This window comes from Periplaneta americana, chromosome 12 (assembly GCF_040183065.1).
Source record: "Periplaneta americana isolate PAMFEO1 chromosome 12, P.americana_PAMFEO1_priV1, whole genome shotgun sequence".
Classification (NCBI taxonomy): Eukaryota; Metazoa; Arthropoda; class Insecta; order Blattodea; family Blattidae; genus Periplaneta; species Periplaneta americana.
This window is the reverse complement of record NC_091128.1, coordinates 136,552,166-136,570,849: the sequence shown is the minus strand read 5'-3', so window position 1 is coordinate 136,570,849 and position 18,684 is coordinate 136,552,166. Positions and strand designations below refer to the sequence as shown.

At 33.4% G+C, this 18,684-nt stretch overlaps 1 protein-coding gene and 4 non-coding genes across 5 annotated transcripts in view; 3 read left to right on the top strand and 2 right to left on the bottom strand.

Moving 5' to 3' along the window:
• The window catches only part of Cyp4c3 (Cytochrome P450 4c3), a 348,264-nt gene that overhangs the window by 254,658 nt on the left and 74,922 nt on the right, over positions 1-18,684 (top strand). The window contains exon 4 of the mRNA XM_069842121.1: positions 9,649-9,846. Coding sequence (XP_069698222.1) covers positions 9,726-9,846 — 121 coding nt within the window. The 5' untranslated portion in view covers positions 9,649-9,725. The remainder of the gene's footprint in view (positions 1-9,648; positions 9,847-18,684) is intronic.
• TRNAE-UUC (transfer RNA glutamic acid (anticodon UUC)) lies at positions 4,278-4,349 on the bottom strand. The gene has a single exon. It is a non-coding gene; the product is annotated as a tRNA-Glu (tRNA).
• Positions 12,358-12,429, top strand: TRNAE-UUC (transfer RNA glutamic acid (anticodon UUC)). The gene has a single exon. It is a non-coding gene; the product is annotated as a tRNA-Glu (tRNA).
• TRNAE-UUC (transfer RNA glutamic acid (anticodon UUC)) lies at positions 15,498-15,569 on the top strand. The gene has a single exon. It is a non-coding gene; the product is annotated as a tRNA-Glu (tRNA).
• Positions 16,122-16,193, bottom strand: TRNAE-UUC (transfer RNA glutamic acid (anticodon UUC)). The gene has a single exon. It is a non-coding gene; the product is annotated as a tRNA-Glu (tRNA).

Sequence of the window (18,684 nt, the reverse complement as noted above, 5' to 3'; positions counted from 1 at the left end):
CGTAATGTATTTCTGATTCGTTCATCAGAGCATTTATTGCATTAAAATATATATTAATATTGAACACGGCAAATATAGCAAGGATATTGCAATTAATTAATGTGTAATACAAGGCTGTAGTATTTCACCAAGCTTGTTTTTAATATTATATGGACGACATTCTTAGAGAATGGTATTGTATTGTATTGTATTGTATTGTATTTATTAACTTTCCATGGTATTGGTACATTACTCACAGCTAGAATATGTAACAAGTCAAAAAATTTAATACTAGAAATACTATACAGTCTTAATTTGTAGTCACAGTCTAGTTGAAATATATACAGAAGAGGTTTACAATATAGTCTACTAGTACAATACAAAGTTTTAGTATCAATTTCATGAAGTGTTACTGAATGTCATGGATTCACCTACAGAATAGAAGACGTGAGAAATTAGGTACTTCTTTAATTTGGCCCTAAATAATCTTATGTTTTGAGTTTCGTTCTTTATATCGACAGGGAGGCTATTAAAATTATTACTGCCATATAACGCACTCCTTTTTGATAGCACGATAGACTTGCCGATGGAGTAGGAAAGTCATTTTTGACGCGTATTTATGCTATGAACTGTTGAATTAGTTACAAAGTTTTCACGATTACATAGGAGTAAGATTATTAATGAAAAAATATACTGACAAGCCATGGACATTATTTGTAGTTTTTTTTTAAATAGTCCTACACGATTCCCTAGATTTGGCACCTACTATTATTCTAATTACTTTTTTGTAGTAGGAATATATTGTTACTATCTGTGGAATTTCTCCAGAATATTATTCCAAAACTCATTACCGAATGCAAGTATGCAAAGTATATTGTTTTGAAGGTATTGATATTTACTATCTTTTGCATAGATCTAATAGCAAAACAAGCTGAATTTAGTTTGGGGTAATTTCTTTAATATGATTATTCCAATTTAACACTAAACCATTCCTTATTTTAGTAATAAGACGATGTTATTTGCGGATGACCAGGTTTTAATAAATAAAAGTGAAGATGATCTACAGAAATCAATATATCAGTTACAAAGAATAAGTGAGATGTATAATTTTAAAATTTCAGCACATAAAACAAAGACAATGGCTTTTAATGGAAAATACAGTGTCAGAACAAAATTTATTTTAAATGATACATCTATAGAATAGGTCAGTAGTTTCAAATACTTAGGATGTGAAGTCACTTACAAACACACAAGTGAAAGTAGAAAGAAACTTCCAATGTTCCAGTAGATATGTTAGGTTATATATTACATAATTTCACTGTGGCTGTAATTTTAATTTTAGTTCCTATTTTATTTTATTTTCTATATTCCTATTATATGCCTATTAATAATATATCTGAACTGCACCGAACACGAGCGCTGCTCATTCGGTTCTCAAATTTTGTTGATATTACTGTATCTCCTTTTTTATATTGATTGTATTATTTTATTTCTATTTATACAGTTGTAATTATATTCTGTATTCTGTATATTTAAATTTAAATAATAGATAAATAAATAAATAAATAAATAATAACTTATGTGGTAGGCCTACAGTAAATAGAACATTGAAGGGTAAAACAAGAAAAGACATTCAAATAAAGATTTCTAATATAATAGCAGTACCAGTTCTGTTATATGGATCAGAGACCTGGACTGTCACAAGAGAGGATAGAAAGAAATTGCAAGCATCTGAAATGAAGTTTCTAAGATCGGTCAAGGGGTTCACTAGGTTAGATAGAATTAAGAATGACGACATAAGAAGCGGACTAAACGTGGTATTACTGGAAGAAAAGATTCGTGATTACAGAGAGTAGTCGATTGAACATCTAGACTAGAGAGAATGGATAGCAACCGAATTCGAAAACGAATATTAACATTTAGGCCAAAAGGAAAAAGAGACCAAGGACGACCAAGGAAAAGTTGGAAGGGGTCACTGTGAAGCTGGAACAGGCTTTGAGCCTAATCCCTGAAGTGAAGAAGAAGAAGAAGAAGAAGAAGAAGAATATATAGGCCTATCAAATATTATATTATAGTCTGCCTTCCACTCCCACTGCCGTAAGTAGGCCTATGCTGTTACTATCTTGTTTTTAGGGAAGTGAATAATGGATTTTATGCTCGACCATGCCGAAATGTAGTAATTATACACCTGGTAGCAGTTCTTCAATGCATGTCATTAAAGTACACCTACTCATTAAAGTACAGGTGTTCAGCCAATGACAACTCAGCTTACAGGTGTTCAGCCAATGACAAGTCAGCTTTGTACCGTTATAAAACCGCAAGTATCGATTATTCTCGGATATGCAATCAAAAGAGAATTAGCGAAAAGTCACGGAGGCTGGAAATCCAATACTGTCGCAGAAGGTTATGTTCTGTTACTATAATAATTAGCGTTAATTGTAAATAATATTCAAATAAATTCAATTTGTCATCTCGTTTTTCAATGTCGAATTCAATAATCAAGGTTATATCAAGTTTAACAGGATTACATCAAGGTCAATGACATTATTGTTCCTCGGAAAAATTCAATACTTTCGCGTCTGCGCACATCTCACAATTCACGACCTAGAACAAGGTCACTTCCGATCTTGTCAGATACAAATAAAATGTATACATCTGAATAATTTCAAGTTAGAAATATGGTCGAGCATAAAAAGTCGTATGAAACTCTCCTATAATGGTAATTAAGAAACTCGTATGAAAATTATGAAACTCGCTTGTGCTCGTTTCATAAATATCCATACTCACTTCTTGATTACTATCATTATAGGCTCGTTGCATAATGTACTATTACCGTGATAGTGTTGGTTACTATTGACGACGGACGTAAGTCACATTGCTCCTCTAGGAAAATACGTAAGTGAAAATATGTTTCATTCAACAGTAACATAGCAACAAGTATATGAAAACTCGAAACTCGACGACCCTCCCAACAGATCTGTTTTTTTTTTTAATCCAATGCCACCAGGTTGTCATTTGACATTTCTGGTCTCTCCTGGCAATGGCTTATTTGTAACCCACTTCTGAGGTCGGGGCGCCTGGAAGGCCAAGTTACGCTGCCCGATGATGATGATGATGATGATGATGATGATGATGATGATGATGATGATGATGATGATGATGATGATGATGAATTGTCAGAAGAGGTCTTAAACCTAAGCCTAACCTAATAGATCTGTGATATTAAATCATGTTAAATGGATATATTTTTATTACGTAAAATGTGGGAGTGAAAAAAAGATTATATGCAATTCGTGAGTTCAGTAAAATTTGCTAATCTTAGGACTATTTCATTGCAATCTTAGTTATCGCGCAGGTACAAACTCGTCCTGGATTAATAAACACTAATTACCTCCCCTTAATACATATAGGTGGATCAAATGCGGAGACTAAGAGGAAGGCAGGAAATGGAAAAGATTGGAGAATACTTGGTTTGCAATTAAAGACCTGCCCTTGGGCAGAACACTTATGTATATATCGATCGTCTAGTTCAAAAGTGCGACAACTCAAAAAAACAAGTTTTGCGACATCTTCAGTTGAAAGTTTCAAATAAATCACTTAGAAAGGAACAGAGTTCTGATTCATAAGCACAACAATTAGAAATGAGTCAGTATTCAGGACGAGAATATCACACTCTTCCAGTCCATTATTAATACATTTCGAAATGTACTAATAATGAATTAGTAAAGTCCATAGTTATAATTACTTCTAAAGCAGTTTATTTAGTTTTTTTTTATTTTTGGTTGTAAATATGACTTACCTCAATACTGAATCGGAAAGAGCTCCGAAAGGGGCTTTCAGTAGTATAAATAACTAAAAAATTGCAATTTTTGAATTGTCGTACCTTTGAACTGGACGATCGATAGGCCTATGTAATAGACCTACATTGCTATAACTATTGCTGCATTAAATTTATTACACATCAAACAATAATAATTTTATTTAAATTTCATTTTGAAACAATTTGCAAGCTTATTCAGGAATCGACCCGCAAAAAAGAACTAAAATTCTCAGATCACTTTAAACACAATGTTCGAAATCTATTCGTCAATCTGAATCAATAACAGCTAACACTTACCCAGAGGTCAAAGTCATGTCTTCGTAATGTACGCTTAATTATAATTCCTTCAAACTTGTAGGAATAATTTCCATTTCTCCTGTAGAACATCAAAGTTTACAGTCTGAATAAATTATCAGTATATATTTACATAACTTCTGGCGTAATTATTAAAGACAAAGCGATCAATAAAAAATTAACATTCCGGTACCGGGAATCGAACCCGAGCCTCCTGGGTGAAAGCCAGGTATCCTAGCCACTAGACCATACCGGACATTGGGAAAGCAGTTGTTAACGAGTAGAGTTCTTCAGTTTAAGGGAGATACTAAGTTCTTAATTCAAATGTGAAGGCAGCCATGCATGGAGGTTCCGTCCTTGAGACAAACGACATAAACAACAACAGTCTATACGAGTTTTTAAGCTTTCACGGTGACTTTGATTAGGATTAGGCTTTTGGGTGGATACAATGGATTACCAAAAAGCCTAATTTCAACAACAGTTTAGTCAGCCGGCGTGAGTTGAGGGGAAGCACAATACATCTGGATCGTAGTGTTTCCCCCTCCCGAAATCCAATTCAGTCCCCATCATCACCTGCCTGTGGGACACCTTGCTTTTACCGTTAGGAATGTCTCGCACTGAAAAAGTTATCCAACTATTTTTTATAATTTCATTCTTACTTCGTAGCGCTGAAACTCGTTTTTATCAACTTGATAAACCTTATCTCACTTCTGGATTGTGGTACTTTCCAAGGAAACTGTTAAATAGCTAATATCGACGCTTCCTTTCAAATTCCACACATAGATCACCACAGTAAGGAGACAAATATAAAAAAAATAGTCACCATAATGACTATAAGCTTGAGAAATTAAAGCTTGTATAAAAAACATTATGGAACAACTGAGTAGCCCTCGAATGTGCATAGCGGAGTCTTCCAGTTCGACCAATAGGAAAAAGGGTACAGTCTAATTGGACTACTGAAGAAAAAGGAATAAGTTGAGAGTAGCTAGGAAAGTTGTTTCCAGTTCGATCATGTCTGAAATGTTATACAAACATAATAGTACATTATGCAACGAGCCTATAATGAAGGTAATTAAGAAGTGAGTATGGATATTTATGAAACGAGCACAAGCGAGTTTCATAATTTTCATACGAGCTTCTTAATTACCATTATAGGCGAGTTTCATACGACTTTTTATGCTCGACCATATTTCTAACTTGATATTATTAATTTTATTGTATCTGACCTGGAGCAATGTCCCGTATGTTGTGAGATGTGCGCAGACGCGAAAGTATTGATTTTTTCCGAGGAACAGATGTCCACATTGACCTTGCTAGGCCATAAGAACCTACAGAGATTAAAGTTGAAATTAAATTAGACATTGAAAAACGAGATGACAAATTGAATTTATTTGAATATTATTTACAATTAACGCTAATTATTATAGTAACAGAACATAACCTTCTGCGACAGTATTGGATTTCCAGCCTCCGTGACTTTTCGCTAATTCTCTTTCGATTGCATATCCGAGAATAATCGATACTTGCGGTTTTATAACGGTAGAAAGCTGACCTGTCATTGGCTGAACAGTTGTAACCTGAGTCGTCATTGGCTGAAAGACCTGACCTTTAATGAGTAGGTGTACTTTAATGACATGCATTAAAGGTCTGCTACATTTCGGCATGGTCGAGCATAAATACATGTATAGGCCAGTCAAATTCCGATTACCGACGGCAGGAGTCCGAACTATTGAACTCGTATCATGTTTCCTGTTTGTAGCGATAGCAGCGACCTCATCTCCAATCGGTAATAAGAAGTTGGTGGGCCTATATAAAATTGTTCACAGTCATATGACTATGTCACATAGCAACTTGATGAAATGAACTCCAGCCTGCACAGTATGTTTTGACACAATTGTCATAGACAGTAGAGCGTCTCGTTTAGGCACAGTGAAAACGTAAACATAGTGTAGGTAACGTGTGTAATTGTTCCTGAATCATGTATGTAGCTTGTAACCGTAAATCATTGCTTGTAATATCCTTTTATTACTCTTAACTGTTTCATTGTTCATGAATTAAGTATGACCGAAAATAGGTCGAAACATGTTAACAAGGTACGTTAATAATATTTAACACAAGAAAGTTCTTATCATACATATTCCGAAGTGATACATTGTAAAAAGTTGTGTAATCAAGATGTACAGTATATTAATTTGAAACTGAAAGTCTAACTTTGTTTTATCAATCTTCTTATTGATTATCTTTTTAAAGTCGTGTATTTACTTTGAAACGGTTAGACATTCTTGTAGTATATCTTTTGCATTGATTATTCCTCAAACATCTGATTAATCTTTAGCAGGAGCCATTCTTTCGCTAATGTGCATGCTTCTACATAATTCATGTGAATTGTAACTGTGACCACTATTTTATATTATCACTTCACTATTGTTTATTGGATATAAAATATGTATTTCAATGCCAACTATAACCCTAATATACCTCAGGGTGAAATGTGAAATAGGATTTATTACATTGGATAATAAAAAAAAACATGTAACTACTGTTTCTTGCAACTTATCTGGGCAGCTAAAAGAGCGGGGTAGCGGGGTGTAGCGAGGTTGCTTGTAGCGGTAGCGTCGTAGGAGAGGGAAGGAGAGGGGCAGCGAGAGAGCACTAGGGAACCCAAGTGCCTAGATAAGTTGCGCGGACAATACGTATTCTCAAATATTATGTAAAATGTATTTATAAATAACTCATAACACTGCAAATCGATATAGGCTTAGTCTCTTCATTGACTTTGTTTTGTGTTTGTACACGTAGTGCAGCTAGAACAAACCCTAAGGGTGCTATTCATAGACATTTCGCTAGCCCGGGCTACGAGCGTGCTAAACAGGATTCATATCATATCATATCGCTGACACTGGTTTATGAATACGAGAAACGTTAGTTCGCTGATCATCCACCGAAAGCCCGCGCTAAGAATGTCTATGAATACGGTCCTAAAAGACTAATGCGCTTGCATTCAAGTTGTTTGCGTGGATGAAAATACCTTCAGTTGTTTTCGGTAAACATGATTGACCATGTAGACAAGATATTTCAAAATGACTGCATTGTAGGCCTATATAAGGTACAGAAACACATGCTTCTGTAACATTTCGTTGTGGCTGTTTGTTCGACTTCTAGCAGCAGTTCAATTAGTATCGTGTTTACAAGTAGCTTCATGGAACAGGGCAATTGTGCGGTGTGTGTTGTTCGTGGTGATTCCAAGATGAATATCTCTGAGATCGGTAAGTTTAATTTCAAGTATTTCTTTAATCGTCTTATGCGTTTGTGAAATTCAACGAATACAGTAAGGTTACAGAAGGAATCATGAATTTGTGATTAGCTCCGTCTGTCAAAATAACGCAAATTTTTTTCTAAGCATTTCATATTCGATATTTTTAAATGTTTAATTCCCTTAAATATGGTTGACTTAAGATCTTTTAAAATCTGCTATCTCAGAATGTTTCACTGCTCATAGAATTATTTCTTTATAAATAAGAATGCATTATTAGTTAGAATACCATGTAAATAGTACAGATAAAGTTAAAATCAAATTCGACTAATAACACGTTATTCAAGAGTGAGAGAAACGAAGTTATTGTGTCAATCAATCTCGACTCATAACACGTTTCTTCAAGACTGAAATAAACAAAGTTGTTTCCTTCAATCAATCTCGACTCATAACACGTTTCCTCAAGACTGAAACAAACGAAGTCGTTCTTTTCAATCAATTTCGAATCATAATACATTAATTTATTAAAGAATATATTTTCTTTCAATTTATCTCTACTCACAGCACTTTCAAGACTGAAATGAACAAAGCTGTTCCTTTCAATCAATCTCGATCCATAACACGTTTTCTCAAGAGGGAAATAAAAAGCTGTTTCTTTCAATCAATTTCAATTCGTAACATGTTTTCTCAAGAGTGAAATAAAAAGACGTTCTTTTCATCCAGTCTCGATTCATAACATGTTTATTCAAGAGTGAAATATAAAGTCGTTCCTTTCAATCAATCTCGATTCATTACACGTTTTTTAAGAGTGAAATAAAAAGCTGTTTCTTTCAATCAATCTCAATTCAATACATGTTTTTAAAGAGTGAAATAAAAAGCTGTTTCTTTCAATCAATCTCAATTCGTAACATGTTTTCTCAAGAATGAAATAAAAAGACGTTCTTTTCATCCAGTCTCGATTCATAACATGTATATTCAAGAGTGAAATATAAAGTCGTTCCTTTCAATCAATCTCGATTCATTACACGTTTTTTTAAGAGTGAAATAAAAAGCTGTTTCTTTCAATCAATCTCAATTCGTAACATGTTTTCTCAAGAGTGAAATAAAAAGACGTTCTTTTCATCCAGTCTCGAACCATAACATGTATATTCAAGAGTGAAATATAAAGTCGTTCCTTTCAATCAATCTCGATTCATTACACGTTTTTTAAAGAGTGAAATAAAAAGCTGTTTCTTTCAATCAATCTCAATTCGTAACATGTTTTCTCAAGAATGAAATAAAAAGACGTTCTTTTCATCCAGTCTCGATTCATACACGTTTATTCAAGAGTGAAATATAAAGTCGTTCCTTTCAATCAATCTCGATTCATTACACGTTTTTTTAAGAGTGAAATAAAAAGCTGTTTCTTTCAATCAATCTCAATTCGTAACATGTTTTCTCAAGAGTGAAATAAAAAGACGTTCTTTTCATCCAGTCTCGATTCATACACGTTTATTCAAGAGTTAAATATAAAGTCGTTCCTTTCAATCAATCTCGATTCATTACACGTTTTTTTAAGAGTGAAATAAAAAGCTGTTTCTTTCAATCAATCTCAATTCGTAACATGTTTTCTCAAGAGTGAAATAAAAAGACGTTCTTTTCATCCAGTCTCGATTCATACACGTTTATTCAAGAGTGAAATATAAAGTCGTTCCTTTCAATCAATCTCGATTCATTACACGTTTATTCAAGAGTGAAATATAAAGTCGTTTCTTTCAATCAATCTCAATTCGTAACACGTTTTTCAAGAGTGAAATAAAAAGCCATTTCTTTCAATCAAACACGGTTTCTCAAGAGTGAAATAAAAAACTGTTCTTTTCAGTCAGTCTCGATTCGTAACGCATTTTTTTCAAGAGAAATAAAAAACTGTTCTTTTCAGTCAATCTCGATTCATTAAACGTTTTTTCAAGAGTGAAATAAAAAGCTGTTCCTTTCAATCAATCTCGATTCATAACACGTTTTTTTTTTCAAGAATGAAATAAAATGCCTTTCCTTTCAATTACTCTAGACTCATAACACGTTTTTTCAAGAGTGAAATATACAAAACCTTTCCTTTCAATAAATCTCGACTAATAATACGTTTCTCGAAGAATGAAACAAACAAAACCTTTTCTTTCATTCAATCTCCGCGCAGAACACGCTTTTCTGAAGTTAACTTCCGAAGGAAGCATGCTTAAGCAGGAGCATGACATCTGGTCGGGTAGTTGAGCTGAACGGAGATTAGAGCAAAGCACTAATATCTTTGAATAAATTTTAATCACAGGTTTTGGAAGTGCAGTTTGGGACTTCAAGCTGCTGGCCGCTGTACCTCTGGCGCTGCTGTTGCTGACGGTTGGCCTGATGACTGCTATCTGGTACAGGAGAAGACGTGCCCGATTGGTGCGTCTCATCGACAGGATCCCAGGACCTCCATCCCTGCCGATCATCGGGAACGCCATAGAACTCAACGTGGAGCACGACGGTACGTGTCATTCGTGTCAACATATATTAACAACTGCTAACACTATACTCCGTTTCTGGGATCTGTAAAATAAGACGACGCATTTGGGTGGAGTCGATGAAAAGCGAATGGGCGGAGTCTTGCAGTACGGGAGTGTATTGCGGGCTGCATCGACTCACGGCCACTAACAAGTAAGGGGTAAGATATGCGTCGCAGAATTTGATATTTATTTTATTTATTTATTTATTTATTTATTTATTTATTTATTTATTTATTTATTTATTTATTTATTTATTTATTTATTTATTTATTTATTTATTTATTTATTTATTTATTTCTTCAATCATTGATCACGTCATGACGGATTAGATGTAATCCAGTTCGTAATCCGCCATCACTCTCTGTACAAATATAACAAAAAATTAATACATTTGAACTTATAAGTATCCTCTGTTTACAATAATAATACTACTAATAATATAATAATAATAATAATAATAATAATAATAATAATGATAATAATAATAATAATAATAATAATAATAATAATAATAATAATAATAATAATCAACTAATAAGTATACCTCTTTTATTTAAAACTCCTACTCTCTTAAGAATTATTCTGTTAACTTCACTGACTACTCTTCGTAGTTTCGTATCGTGTGACTACTCAGCATTTATAATTCCATCTCCGTTAGAGCTTTGACTTTCTCTTCCAATCTAATTTTAACTCTAAACAGAAATTTTCCTAATTTATGCAGATTGCTGGCGTTTAGGTGACCATTCATTTTTTTATAAGCTACTATATCGTTTATTTGTAGAAATTTTTTATCCACCCAACTGTTTCTCAAATCATTCGTTGCCTGACACTTTAACGCAATATGCATTGCGTCTTCAGCTAGTCCACACAAAGGACATTTATCCTTCTTTACGTTCCCTCTCTTATTCTTGAGTCTCCAGATATCTAATCTCCACCATACCATTCCTGTTCTCTCTTCCCTTGAATTTAGTCTAACATATTCTTCCTGTTCCCAAAACTGCTTCACCTCCCTATAGTAGAATTTGATATGTAGGGTGGAATTTTAGACGCTCGTCTTCGAGCAGTGCTTTCTCCAGAGCAGTTCTTTACCAACAGGAATTTTTATACAATGGAACAGGAGAACCATTTTGGACTCTACTAATGGAACATGATGTGTTATTTTGCCTGGAATGCTTACACAGAATACCCCAAAATTGTTACGCAAACTTTAATATGTTTTGCGTTAGGAATGCATGAAAAATTGTTTTATTGACATGGGTTCGGATATGCTTGGTTTTTTTTATTTATTTCCATGACAGATTACATAGCCCTATTAACAACACATTACATTATGTATTCAAAGTGTCCACCTTCTCCCCAACGTAGGACTCTGATTATACTGGGTGAACAATCCTCCGCGCACCCGTTTCCACTCCTTGCGGGTCTTTGGCGAGTCAAGCCGATAAGCGCGCTGAATGAGTGTCAGGAAATTCACACTAAATTTACCTACAGTTTGTAGCGTAAGTTATTAACTTATTACTAATATACACTTATAAAATCTACCTACACTTTATCGTGTAAGCTATTACCAGGCTTCGGTCCTGGGCACAGAAACGCATGAAGTTCAGAACGCACGGACTATAGTGTTGTGTTGGTCGAGTGGCGTGGGTGATGGAGTGAGTCGTTACTTCGTGTCTCAATATGTAAACAGTCCGTCACAAAATATATTTCACTCCGTACAGATGCAGTATATACAGTACATTCTATGTAGACAATAAATGTCTGCCATTAAAGTATTAACGTGAGTTGTAACCTTCAATCAGATGTCTCTACGCCGAAGCCTGTCACGTACCGCAGCCAAGCAGCAATAGGCTTACACACAACGGTAATGCACATTACGGACCATCCTGTGCTGTTACAGTCGGGTGACTGACGTCATTTATACTCCGTGTAGGCTTACTCTAAACCTCAAACTGGTTACTCTGTATCCTAGGCCGAAGCCTGGTTATTACTAATAAATACTTAAGAAATCTACCTAAAAATCATACATGAATACTCTTTGTGGAATAGGATAGCTGAATTGAGTCATATTAACTTAATTATTAGCCTATGTCGCTCAAAGAACACGTGCTTATCTTGCAAGAGTACAACTCACATTGACGCCTGACGCGACCTTCAGCACGGTATTTATTTGCATAACGTAGCTCAATATGGCGACCATTGGCTAGAAAGTAATTAAATTTACCTACAGAATAATTAATGTTGAAAGAGTCGGTGACCAAAATCTAACCTATAGGCCTAGTAACCTGACGTCATTTAATGACACTATTAAGAAATTCTATGCAATTTTCTCATCCCTGACATCATTAGCCATAGGTTGAAATACGTAATACAGATAATAACAATATCTGACTGACGGGGAAACTGCTCGTTTTACTGCCTTTTCGCGTGGAGTCGCCAACGCGTTTATTTACATATTTTATCCATTATATTTAAACAACAAAGTCCTTGTGTCCGGTATGGTCTAGTGGCTAGGATACCTGGCTTTCACCCAGGAGGCTCGGGTTCGATTCCCGGTACCGGAAGTAACTTTTTATATTGTTAGTTATGTCTTCAATCACTATAACAGAATGTTAGTAAGTGTATAATTTACTTCTTCAGTAAGTGCGAACGTCCAGGGCTGTAGATATTCAGAACTGTACAAAGTGTGTAGTCATCTTTTCGCAGTTCCATCTAAATACAAATGTCGAGAGAATTTTCCTCTATACTTATGAATATTCAGTGATAAGAAGAAAGAAATAGAATGAAAATAGAACCACTAAACGCAGTACCCCAAGTGTTACGTAATTATAATGATTATGTGTACTGAGTTTTATCAGTTGTCAGAGGACATAGAACTGTGGAAGTAGTGACAAAAACAAGCACAACCCCGATTCTGCACATACAGCTTCTACCGAAAGTTCAAGGACACTCCTTCAAAAGCGATGTTTCACTCCTCACTTTATACTTGTGTGAAACTCCTTGAAACAGGGAACAAATGCCTTTGAAAAATACAGTTTTTACTTTAAACCAAATTTCTGTCTTTCAAGCTGTGGATTATACTATATACAACAATTTTTCTGTTATGAAAAGTTCCTGAAAAATTATATTTTTTTTGTAGGAAAAAAAAATTAATTACACCAGAATGAGTGTACTTAGGTCAATGAATTTTGGGATAGAGTTAGACATATCTGAAATGTTTCTTGTGCAATTATCACTTTTATTTTAAAAATTTGTGACAGCTCGTTCCCGCATTGTAATCCAGATTTTTTTCTTTTATTTAAGAAAAACTGTCAGTTTCTAAAATTCTCTTAAGTTTGAAATTCGCGGTAAATCAATCAGGGACCGTCACTGCCATTTACATCATAACACTGGGAGTTGGTGAAAACTTGTCAATCAGCTTATTCCCTCCATTTTTAGTAAACAGTTGTGGAGTTTGTTACAAGTGTGGAAAGTTTAGATTTATTCTTTGAAAAATAAAATGAAAATGGTCGAAATTCAGTGAGTGTGAACATGAAGTGACAGATTATTGTAATGTGAAAGAATGACTTGAGATAATGTCTAACTCTATCCAAAATTCATTGTTATAAGTATATCCATTATGGAATAATTAATTTTTTTTTCCGCAAAAAATGCAATTTTTCAATAAGTTTTCATAACAGAAAAGTTGTTATATAATCCACAGTTTTAAAGATAGAGAGATTGGGTTTAAAACAAAAACTTCATATAGGTCTATAAAGATCAGGGGGTTTCACATAAGAATAAGGTCAGGAGTGAAACATCACTTTTGAAGGGATGTCCTTAAACTTTTGGTAGAATCTGTATGCTTGATCCTAATGTGAAGTTATCCTGTATGCAGTAATTGATAAGTTAATATCAATAAACATTGCATTTCTGCATGATACTCGCAACAAAATGTAACACGGTTTTCAAGGTAGAGAATCTGTCACTTTATAGGCCTACTGGAGATGAAGTGCAGTCATTTTATGAAAATTAGATGAAAAACTCATGCAAGCAAGGGACTTGATTTGGTCACCCGACTAAAAATCCTCGGGGAAAAAAGTTGTGCTAAGGCCACCATCTTGGAAAATAGAGTCCAAAAGCCAATTTTCTACACTTATTTCGAAAACTGTTAACGAAATCAAATTTTTTCTCAAACAAAATCTATTATTGTCTAAATGTTTTATTCTTGGCATTTCTTCATATAACTTTTCCATTTTTATGTGATTCGTATTTGATTCTAACAACAGTAATATGTTGTTCACTATGTTTATTTTTATTTTATGAGGTAAATTTTATGTAACTACCTCTTTTGATCTCATTATGTACCTAAATTGTATCAGTATGTAATTACTTAATTCCAATCCAGTTTTATGTTCAACTATGTAAGCAAGTTTTAATCCTGGTTGAGTGTAAGAGAAGGCCTTACGGCCTTAACTCTGCCAGGTTAAATAAAGCCATTATTATTATTATTATTATTAAGCCAGAATTTTTAATTTTCACAGTTACAAAATATACCAACACCGTGAACGCACCTCTTTACCTAATCGAATATCGTAAATATTTTTATTTTGATGTACCGAAGTACATATGATATTTCCATGCAGATATTCTGCGTCATCATATGATGAAAGAGTGATGGAACGGAGAAAAATTCTCTCCGGCGCCGGGATTTGAACCCGGGTTTTCAGCTCTACGTGCTGATGCTTTATCCACTAAGCCACGCCGGATACAACCCCGACGCCGGTTAGAATCGTCTCAGATTAAGCTCCAATTGCTTTATCCACTAAGCCACGCCGGATACAACCCCGACGCCGGTTAGAATCGTCTCAATGGAGCTTAATCTGAGACGATTCTAACCGGCGTCGGGGTTGTATCCGGCGTGGCTTAGTGGATAAAGCATCAGCACGTAGAGCTAAAACCCGGGTTCAAATCCCGGCGCCGGAGAGAATTTTTCTCCGTTCCATCACTCTTTCATCATACGAATATCGTAAGTTAAAAGAGTGCTTCAACGTTAAAAATTAACAGAACAAAGTGAAAGACGGTAAAAATTTTAAGTAACTTTTAGTACAGTTCTTATTCAAATTTGAAGCAAGTATACAGAAAGTTAAGGATACAAATATTCCCAAGTGTATGAATTTTTCTTTAAGATGACTGCGAAATTTTGGGCTAAAATGACTATATATTAATCAGAATTTTTAGTTTTTACTGGTGAAAGATAAACCAACACCACTATTGTTTTATTTTTATGTTGTTTTTGTTGTTTTCTTTTTGTGATATGTTTTTGAAACTGTATATGCCTGTCCAATACAATTGATTACCTGCAATGTAATGGTGTTACAGTAAAAGGAAATATAAATTAAAATACTTGCCGGAATTAGGCCAGCTATCAGACTTGCGGATATGGAATGGAAGGGAAACGAAAAGGATGTCTTACGTATAATATGAATCAACCTTTATTCGCTCATTACGTACTTTATTCTTCATTCTGGCTTTGTCATTGTGTTAAAGAATGTTAAAATGTGACTTGAAAAGATAACGTTCCACGTTACTTACTGTACTATCTAGAGCACTAGCTTATTATCTGTACATGTCAAGCGTCCAATTGATGTGATCCGGTATGGTCTAGTGGCTAGGATACCTGGCTTTCACCCAGGAGGCTCGGGTTCGATTCCCGGTACCGGAATATTTTCAAATTAACGAGTTATAAATTTACGTACAAATTATGTAATATTCTATTTTCATACCTTACGCTTTACACCGACAATATAAATTTATTTCACCTGAAATATAAACTCGTTGTCAGTACTAAGCAATTAAGTATTTTCTCTCTAAAATTTTATTTGAGTAAGATGTTTGATTATTGAGGTAGGTTGAATGCATATACAAAATTTCTCGAAGCATAACTTCTTGCAAAAGACTTGTGGCCGTGTACACAAATATTATTTGTAATCGATGCTTGACCTGCATTTAAAAAAGTACCGAGTGAGTATTGGCTGCCACTTACATGTGACAAAAACTTTTGGGGCTCTGGTAAATTATTAGACCTAAACAAAGAACTGTATTTCTGGGATGCCTGTAAGGGTGTTAATTACCATCGATCTTGGGACGATATCATCATTGTTTATTTCACAAGGAAAATTATTTTTAACTGTGACCCTTTAAAATGTAGTAGTACTTAAAAGTAGGCCTATATGAAGTTCTTACACATTAAATGGAAAGATAAAATTTAAAAATATTCCGGTACCGGGAATCGAACCCGAGCCTCCTGGGTGAAAGCCAGGTATCCTAGCCACTAGACCATACCGGATAATGCATAACTACTTGCTAGTTAGTAGTGTTCACTACTTCGAAGAAAGAAGTGAAAAGTGCTTATGCTGACCGGCAATCTTCCTTCAAGTGTGTGGGACACATGAATGTTTTCTTGCAGTGACGCAAAACTACTTAGTTTAAGAAAATATATTTGGCTTTATTACGAAAGATTTTTCGTGACTACATTCGTCTTGTTGAATAGATGTTTTGGATGTTAGACATTTCGAAATAATTCTTCTATATGGTTTCTTTAAAATACAAAGCTCAACAAAACTTTAAAATAACATATTTATGTGGTTTTTTTCAATTTTAACAGAATACAACAGATAATTCAGCATATAATAATTTACAATACTGATTCATTTTAATCAACTATAGTACGCAACTCATGCTTTGCATGTCAAATAGAATTGTAACAAGTAGCCTACATAACATAATAATTTTTTTTACAATTGCAATTTTTACAATTTTTACAAATTTATTTACAATTTACATTTGAAATGTATACATATGTATGGATACCCGAAATGAGCATATGCTCGTGCTCGGGTACAGTCCAGTAGTCTACATAAATTTTACAGGAGCAAATAATAATGCTGATGATAGAAATAATAGTAACAATAATAATAATAATAATAATAATAATAATAATAATAATAATAATAATAATAATAATAGCATAATCGTGACAGAAATGATACAAAGATTGTAATACAAAATAATTCATTATTAATAATAATATTAATAATAATAATAATAATAATAATAATAATAATAATAATAATAATAATAATAGCATAATCGTGACAGAAATGATACAAAGATTGTAATACAAAATAATTCATTATTAATAATAATAATAATAATAATAGTGATAAAACAAAAATATTTACAATAATAAAATAAATACTAAGACGGATAAAATAAAAATATAAAACCACTAGCGAGAGTTAACACAACTTAAATAAGCATATAATAACCGGAAAAAATGGCGAACTCGAGAATCAACAGAAAAGTTTGTTGTATCGCAGACGACAGCAACCGCCGTATTGGCATTGTGTTGTGCATTAATGGTAGTAGGGGGGAGCCGAAAATCTATGTAACTGCCGTTCTCTTCGAATCTTCTCGTACAATCATGGGACGTTAATGCTGCAAAAACAAAATGTCTACGAGTCAAACTGTTCATTATTACCAGGATAAATACAAATAATACTGAAATATATTAATCTAGTTTCAGTTATAGGTCTCCCTTTTGTGAAAGAGGTATCATATCAAAATATTTTATGAATGGCGGGGAAAATATAAATTTCAATAACTCTCTAGTGAGAGAGATAGTGACAAGTACACTCAAGTGTATCTGTGGCGATGCTAAGAAATCATTTATTGGAGATATACACTGTTATTAATTAAGAAAATGATCTATTTGTATTTATTACAATGTTTTATCTTATAGGTTACATGCATCAGATAAATACAATAAAAATTAGTACCATATAATGCTAGTAACACTTAAAAAATAATAATAAAATTTATCAAATATCATACAAATATTTTCACTTTATTTTTAAACTTAAGAATGTGTAAATTGCTTAGGTCTGGATTATTTTTCAATACTGAATTGTAGAATTGTATAGTCTTGGTCCATAATTTCTACTGTGTCTTAATCCAGCTGTAGTGTGGCATTTAGGTTCTGCCAAAAGATAAGAAAGATAAGAAAATTAATTTTGTAATATAATGAAAAGCTGAATTGTAAATTGAATTTGAAATTAATATGAAATCGTATGACATATTTTAACATCATATGCCTTTTTATGTACAAAGCAGCATAGCATTCACGATAATAGCTACATTCAGATTTAATAATTTATACAGGATATTATTTATATTTGTAATCAAGAGACTACGCATTACTATTGTTATTATGACACTTATAGATTAGATAATTTATACTGAATACAATGTACATACGTATTTTATTAGTTTTAACCTATAATTATAAGGGCTACTTGTTTTTAGCATTTTAACATTCATATGAATTTATATTAACCTAGTTTATTCAAATGTTTCAACATGTTTTATTTCATTTCAATCACTTTTGTAAAGTAAATATTTTAATTAACATACACAAATGTTTAAATATTGTATAGTTCACTGCCTGTAGATCCAATAGGCGAAAACGTTCGCAAAAGAAATTCAGATTAAAAACAAATTATTATTATTATTATTATTATTATTATTATTATATGTCGTAATATTTGTTTTTATCAATTAGATAAGTCATTAGACAGAAATACATAAATTAAATTAATTCAATTGTTACATTAGACTTATCGGAAGACAACCACTACAATGCAGAATAAGATCATTGCATATTTTACATCTTGATTACTCAACTTTTAACACTACAGTAGAACCCCGATTATCCGTCACCCTATTAACCGATCGGCGGATTATCCGACTGCCTTTCTGTCGCTCTTTTCTTTCTTTCT